Here is a 7,173-nt window from a genome sequence, read left to right as displayed (position 1 = left end):
AGTTTGGCGTCAATTACGCAACATTTGTTGTCAAAATGTGTTCGTTTTGGTCTGCGCATGCTCAGAAGAAACAAACTTCGTTGTTGTTGAAAAAAAATAAAAATAATTTAATTGTTTAAACTTTTGTTTAGTTTTTTTTTTCTTCCAGGATTCCCCTGCCCGGTCCTCCACGGACCCGCACTGCAAATCCTCCCCCGGTCCGTCGGCTCCGTTCAGGCGGGCGCAGCTGCGTCACGGCTCCGCGCAGGAGGGCGGGGCCGCGGAGGGGAGGTGATCCCCGGCTTTAAAAGCAGCGAGAGCCGGAGCCGCACGTCACACGCACGGAGACCCCAGCGGAACCGGGAGGATACCCCCGTCCCCCGGCCTGCACCCCTCCCCCTCGCCTTCTGGATCCCCCCCCGGAGGAAACTTTGAGTCGGGAGTACGAGCGCGTTAAGACCGAGGAGCGGACCGGCTGGCGACCGAAGCGACACTTTGAAGCCCAGAAGGAGATGATGAAATCTGCAGAGGAGGGTGAGTGACAACGTTTATTACTCTCCACTTTTCTTTGGAGAAACTTTTTTTTAATAACTTTTCAACCATACACAACTTGTTAGGATGTGAACTTTTCACACCTTTTTCAACAACAATACGTCATATATTGTTGTTATGTACTGCACTTTATGGAGGGTTCGTCTGTTAAGTTGTCATCGAATGAAAAATGTCATCCAAAAAAAAAATCTGTTTAAAAATTCAGTGTAAAAAGAATCCGTGTTTAAAAATTCAGTATATGAAAATTCAGTGTTTAAAAATTCAGTTTTTAAAAATTCAGCGTATAAAAAATCAGTGTATAAAAAATTCAGTGTATAAAAGTTCAGTATATGAAAATTCAGTGTAAAAAAATCGGTGTTTAAAAATCTAGTGTATAAAAATTCAGTGTAAAAATTTCAGTGTTTAAAAATTCCGTATGTGTAAAAAAATTCAGTGTTTAAAAAATCCGTGTATAAAAATACAGTTTATAAAAGTCAGTGTAAAAAAGTTCAGTATATGAAAAGTCAGTTTATGAAAATTCAGTGTATTAAAAAAAATGAGTGTATACATATTTAGTATATAAAAATTTAGTGTAAAAAAATGAGTGTATAAAAATTCAGTGTAAAAAAAAAAATCAGTGCATAAAAATTCAGTGTGTAAAGAATCCGTGTTTAAAAATTCAGTATATGAAAATTCAGTGTTTAAAAATTCAGTGTTTAAAAATTCAGCGTATAAAAAATCAGTGTATAAAAAATTCAGTGTATAAAAGTTCAGTATATGAAAATTCAGTGTAAAAAAATCGGTGTTTAAAAATCTAGTGTATAAAAATTCAGTGTAAAAATTTCAGTGTTTAAAAATTATGTGTGTGTAAAAAATTCAGTGTTTAAAAAGTCCGTGTATAAAAATTCAGTGTTTAAAATTCAGTGTAAAAAAGTTCAGTATGTGAAAAGTCAGTTTATGAAAATTCAGTGTACAATTCAGTGTATAAAAAAAAAGAGTGTATACATATTTAGTATATGAAAATTTAGTGTAAAAAAAGGAGTGTATAAAAATTCAGTGTAAAAAAAAATAATCAGTGCATAAAAATTCAGTGTGTAAAAGTTCAGTATATGAAAATTCAGTGTAAAAAAATGAGTGTATACAAATTGAGTATATGAAATTTCAGTGTACAAAAATTTAGTGTAAAAAAACAGTGTTTAAAAATTCAGTGTAAAAAAAAAATCAGTATATGAAAATTCAGTGTTTAAAAATTCAGTGTAAAAAGAATCTGTGTTTAAAAATTCAGTATATGAAAATTCAGTGTTTAAAAATTCAGTGTATAAAAATTCAGCGTATAAAAAATCAGTGTATAAAAAATTCAGTGTATAAAAGTTCAGTATATGAAAATTCAGTGTAGAAAAATCGGTGTTTAAAAATTTTGTGTATAAAAATTCAGTGTTTAAAAATTCCGTGTGTGTAAAAAATTCAGTGTTTAAAAAATCTGTGTATAAAAATTCAGTATATAAAATTCAGTGTAAAAAAGTTCAGTATATGAAAAGTCAGTTTATGAAAATTCAGTGTACAATTCAGTGTATAAATAAAAAAAATGAGTGTATACATATTTAGTATATGAAAATTTAGTGTAAAAAAATATCAGTGCATAAAAATTTAGTGTGTAAAAGTTCAGTATATGAAAATTCAGTGTAAAAATGTCAGTGTAAAAAAATGAGTGTATACAAATTGAGTATATGAAATTTCAGTGTACAAAAATTTAGTGTAAAAAAAAATCAGTGTATAAAAAAATCAGTATATGAAAATTCAGTTTACAAAAATTGAGTTTACAAAAATTCAGTTTAAAAATATCAGTGTGTAAAAATTCAGTATATTCAGTGTGTTCAGTGTACAAAAATTCAGTGTTTAAAAATTCAGTGTAAAAATAATCTGTTTAAAAATTCAGTGTATATGAAAATTCAGTGTAAAAAAATCAGAGTATAAAAATTCAGTGTATAAAAGTTGAGTATATGAAAATTCTGTGTAAAATCCAATGTATACATTGCTGTGTAAAAAATTAGTGTATATAAATTTAGTATATGAAAATTCAGTGTAAAATAAATTAGTGTATAAAAATTCAGTGTACAAAAATTCAGTGTATAAAAGTTCAGTGTAAAAAAATCAATGTATAAAAATTCAATGTAAAAAAAATCTCATTATGTAAAAGTTCTTTGTATGAAAATTCTGTTGAAAAATTTCAGTTTAAAAAAACGTGTGTATACAAATTAAATGTAAAAAAAAAAAAAACTCAGTATGTAAAAGTTCTTTATATGAAAATTCAGTGTACAAAAATTCAGTGTAAAAAAAATTAAGTGCGGAAATATCTGTTGTTTCAAAACTCCAAAACTACTACTCGTTTTTAAAGCCAAATCTCAAATATTAACACTGAATTATCCATCCCATCCATCCATTTTCTACCGCTTTCAGGGTGGCGGGGGGTGCTGGAGCCTATCCCAGCTGCATTAGTCATCTTATTTTCATCTATTCAATACATATATCTAACTTACTTACGTTTACCAGGGTACACCTGGTCACATGGTTTGAAAGCAGTCACATTATCAAGGCTTAGGTCAGGCTGATTACACAAACTAATGCTAAATAAATATACTGCAAAAGTACAAACCCCGTTTCCATATGAGTTGGGAAATTGTGTTAGATATAAATATAAATGGAATACAATGATTTGCAAATTCTTTTCAACCCATATTCAGTTAAATGCACTACAAAGACAACATATTTGATGTTCAAACTCATAAACTTTTTTTTATTTTTTGCAAATAATAATTAATTTAGAATTTCATGGCTGCAACACGTGCCAAAGTAGTTGGGAAAGGGCATGTTCACCACTGTGTTACATCACCTTTTCTTTTAACAATATTCAATAAACGATTGGGAACTGAGGAAACTAATTGTTGAAGTTTTGAAAGTGGAATTCTTTCCCATTCTTGTTTTATGTAGAGCTTCAGTCGTTCAATAGTCTGGTGTCTCCGCTGTCGTATTTTACGCTTCATAATGCGCCACACATTTTCGATGGGAGACAGGTCTGGACTGCAGGCGGGGGCAGGAAAGTACCCGCACTCTTTTTTTACAAAGCCACGCTGTTGTAACACGTGCTGAATGTGGCTTGGCATTGTCTTGCTGAAATAAGAAGGGGCGTCCATGAAAAAGACGGCGCTTAGATGGCAGCATATGTTGTTCCAAAACCTGTATGTACCTTTCAGCATTAATGGTGCCTTCACAGATGTGTAAGTTACCCATGTCTTGGGCACTAATACACCCCCATACCATCACACATGCTGCCTTTTCAACTTTGCGTCGATAACAGTCTGGATGGTTCGCTTCCCCTTTGGTCCGGATGACGGTTCACGATATCGAATATTTCCAAAAACAATTTGAAATGTGGACTCGTCAGACCACAGAACACTTTTCCACTTTGCATGAGTCCATCTTAGATGATCTCGGGCCCAGAGAAGCCGGCAGCGTTTCTGGGTGTTGTTGATAAATGGCTTTCGCTTTGCATAGTAGAGTTTTAACTTGCACTTACAGATGTAGCGACCAACTGTAGTTACTGACAGTGGTTTTCTGAAGTGTTCCTGAGCCCATGTGGTGATATCCTTTAGAGATTGATGTCAGTTTTTGATACAGTGCCATATGAGGGATCGAAGGTCACGGTCATTCAATGTTGGTTTCCGGCCATGCCGCTTACGTGGAGTGATTTCTCCAGATTCTCTGAACCTTTTGATGATATTATGGACCGTAGATGTTGAAATCCCTAAATTTCTTGCAATTGCACTTTGAGAAACGTTGTTCTTAAACTGTTCAACAATTTGCTCACGCAGTTGTGGACAAAGTGGTGTACCTCGCCTCATCCTTTCTTGTGAAAGACTGAGCATTTTTTGGGAAGCTGTTTTTATACCCAATCATGGCACCCACCTGTTCCCAATTAGCCTGCACACCTGTGGGATGTTCCAAATAAGTGTTTGATGAGCATTCCTCAACTTTATCAGTATTTATTGCCACCTTTCCCAACTTCTTCGTCACGTGTTGCTGGCATCAAATTCTAAAGTTAATGATTATTTGCACACAAAAAAAGTTTGTCTTTGTAGCATATTCAACTGAATATGGGTTGAAAAGGATTTGCAAATCATTGTATTCCGTTTATATTTACATCTAACACAATTTCCCAACTCATATGGAAACGGGGTTTGTAAATCAATGAATGTATACATACAATTGTGCAGGGCTAAAATAAATGAATTCTTACTAGAATAATAAATAATAATAATTATGTAATTGTCCAAAAATAATTAAGTGCAAATCAAAATACAGCTTCACAACTTTAGTCATATTTTTTGCACTTAAGAAACGTCTCAATGACTTTAGCTAAAGATCTCTTCTTTGTTTGATATTGCTGCTTCTGGGACAGCATTGAATGCGTCGGTCACATGACTTGGTATGGGACACATGCTAACTGATAGCATGTTAGCATTAGCTTGCTAGCATGCAAACATTAGCATGATAACTTTTTGAGCTACATTTTCTAGCTATTATTATTATTATTAAGACTCAGCAGGAACATTTTAGCACTGCTAGAGCGACAACAAGCTGAGGCCAACAAAAACATGGCAGGGTTTTTTTTCTAATTTTGCACTTTAGCCAGATCCCAGTTTGGTTAGTCAGCGCTGATGATGCATTCAAGCACACCAGGAAAGTAGGAAATGCCCAAGCTAAAAAAGTTTTAGTATGTAACGTAAAGAAACAAGACGTGTTCGTCCATCCAGTGTTTATTCAGTATTCATAGTAAGAAGTTGGTCATTTCCCAGCCACCTAGTTCAGGAGTCGGCAACATGCGGCTCTTTAGCGCCGCCCTAGTGGCTCTCTGGAGCTTTTTCAAAAATGTATGAAAAATGGAAAAAGATGAGGGAAAAAAAATATATTTTTTGTTTTAATATGGTTTCTGTAGGAGGAGAAACATGACACAAACCTCCCTAATTGTTACAAAGCACACTGTTTATATTAAACATGCTTCACTGACTCAAGTATTTGGCGAGCGCCGTTTTGTCCTACTAATTTTGGCCGTCCTTGAACTCACCTTAGTTTGTTTACATGCATAACTTTCGAGGACGTGTTTTATGCCACTTCTTTTCTCATTTTGTCCACCAAACTTTTAACGTTGTGCGTGAATGCACAAAGGTGAGTTTTGTTGATGTTATTGACTTGTGTGGAGTGCTAAACAGACATATTTGGTCACTGCAAGACTGCAAGCTAATCGATGCTAACATGCTATTTAGGCTAGCTATATGTACACATTGCATCATTATGCCTCATTTGTAGCTATATTTGAGCTCATTTAGTTTCCTTTAAGTCATCTCAATTCAATTTATATCTCATGAGACACTATCTGTATGTAATATGGCCAGAGGTGGGTAGAGTAGCCAGAAATTGTACTCAGTTAAGTAAGAGTACTGTTACTTTAGAGATTTATTACTCAAGTAAAAGTAAGGAGTAGTCACCCAAATATTTACTTGAGTAAAAGTAAAAAGTATGTTGTGAAAAAACTACTCAAGTACTGAGTAACTGATGAGTAACATACACACACATATCATATATATATATATATATATATATATATATATATATATATATATATATATACACACACACACATATATATATATATATATATATATATATATATATATATATATATATATATATATATATATATATATATATATATATATATATATATATATATATATATATATATATATATATACATAATCAAGCATTCCATGATTATACAGTATATAATTTATATTTATTTATTTTGCCGTTTTTGTTTACATGTTAAAGGTGTTTTAATGAATATACATGCATGTTTACCACATATAGATTCCTTTCTTTCATGAAGACAAGAATATAAGTTGGTGTATTACCTGATTCTGATGACTTGCATTGATTGTAATCAGACAGTAGTGATGATAGCGTCCACGTTTTCAAATGGAGGAGAAAAAAAAGTTCCTCCTTTCTGTCCAATACCACAAGAAAGTGGTTGGTTTTTGGCATCTTATTTGTCCAGCTTCCATATTCGTTTTTATACACTTTACAAGAAATACATTGGCGACAAACTCCGTAGCTTGCTAGCTTGTTTGCGCTGGCTTTCGGAGACTCTTGTTTTGAAAGCGCAGGCGCGATGGAGCGGCACTTTTATTGTGAAGACAGGAACTGTGCAGTCAGTCTTTAGGCTTTTGACGGGATGTACGGTTGAAATAAAAAAGGGTCTTTTTTCCTTCACACTTTTGATTGATTGATTGAAACTTTTATTAGTAGATTGCACAGTACAGTATATATTCCGTACAATTGACCACTAAATGGTAACACCCCAATAAGTTTTTCAACTTGTTTAAGTCAGGTCATGTGACCGCCTGGCTCTGTTTGATTGGTCAACGTCACCAGTGACTGCATCTGATTGGTGGAACGGAGTAAACGTCACCAGTGACTGCATTTGTTGAAATGCAGGCACTATGACAGACCAAAACAAACAAAGCGTGCATTAACAGATCGATAAAAATTAGTAGCGAGTAGCGAGCTGAATGTAGATAAAAGTAGCGGAGTAAAAGTAGCGTTTCT

The 7,173-nt window shown here is 33.7% G+C and overlaps 1 protein-coding gene across 1 annotated transcript in view; it reads left to right on the top strand.

Moving 5' to 3' along the window:
* The first annotated feature begins 382 nt into the window (after positions 1-382).
* The window catches only part of nfatc1 (nuclear factor of activated T cells 1), a 79,646-nt gene continuing 72,855 nt past the window's right edge, over positions 383-7,173 (top strand). The window contains exon 1 of the mRNA XM_061931029.1: positions 383-513. Coding sequence (XP_061787013.1) covers positions 492-513 — 22 coding nt within the window. The 5' untranslated portion in view covers positions 383-491. The remainder of the gene's footprint in view (positions 514-7,173) is intronic.

The sequence above is a fragment of the Nerophis lumbriciformis genome, linkage group LG37, assembly GCF_033978685.3.
Source record: "Nerophis lumbriciformis linkage group LG37, RoL_Nlum_v2.1, whole genome shotgun sequence".
Taxonomy (NCBI): Eukaryota; Metazoa; Chordata; class Actinopteri; order Syngnathiformes; family Syngnathidae; genus Nerophis; species Nerophis lumbriciformis.
The sequence above is the reverse complement of the archived record's forward strand: the minus strand, read 5'-3'. Positions and strand labels throughout refer to the sequence as shown.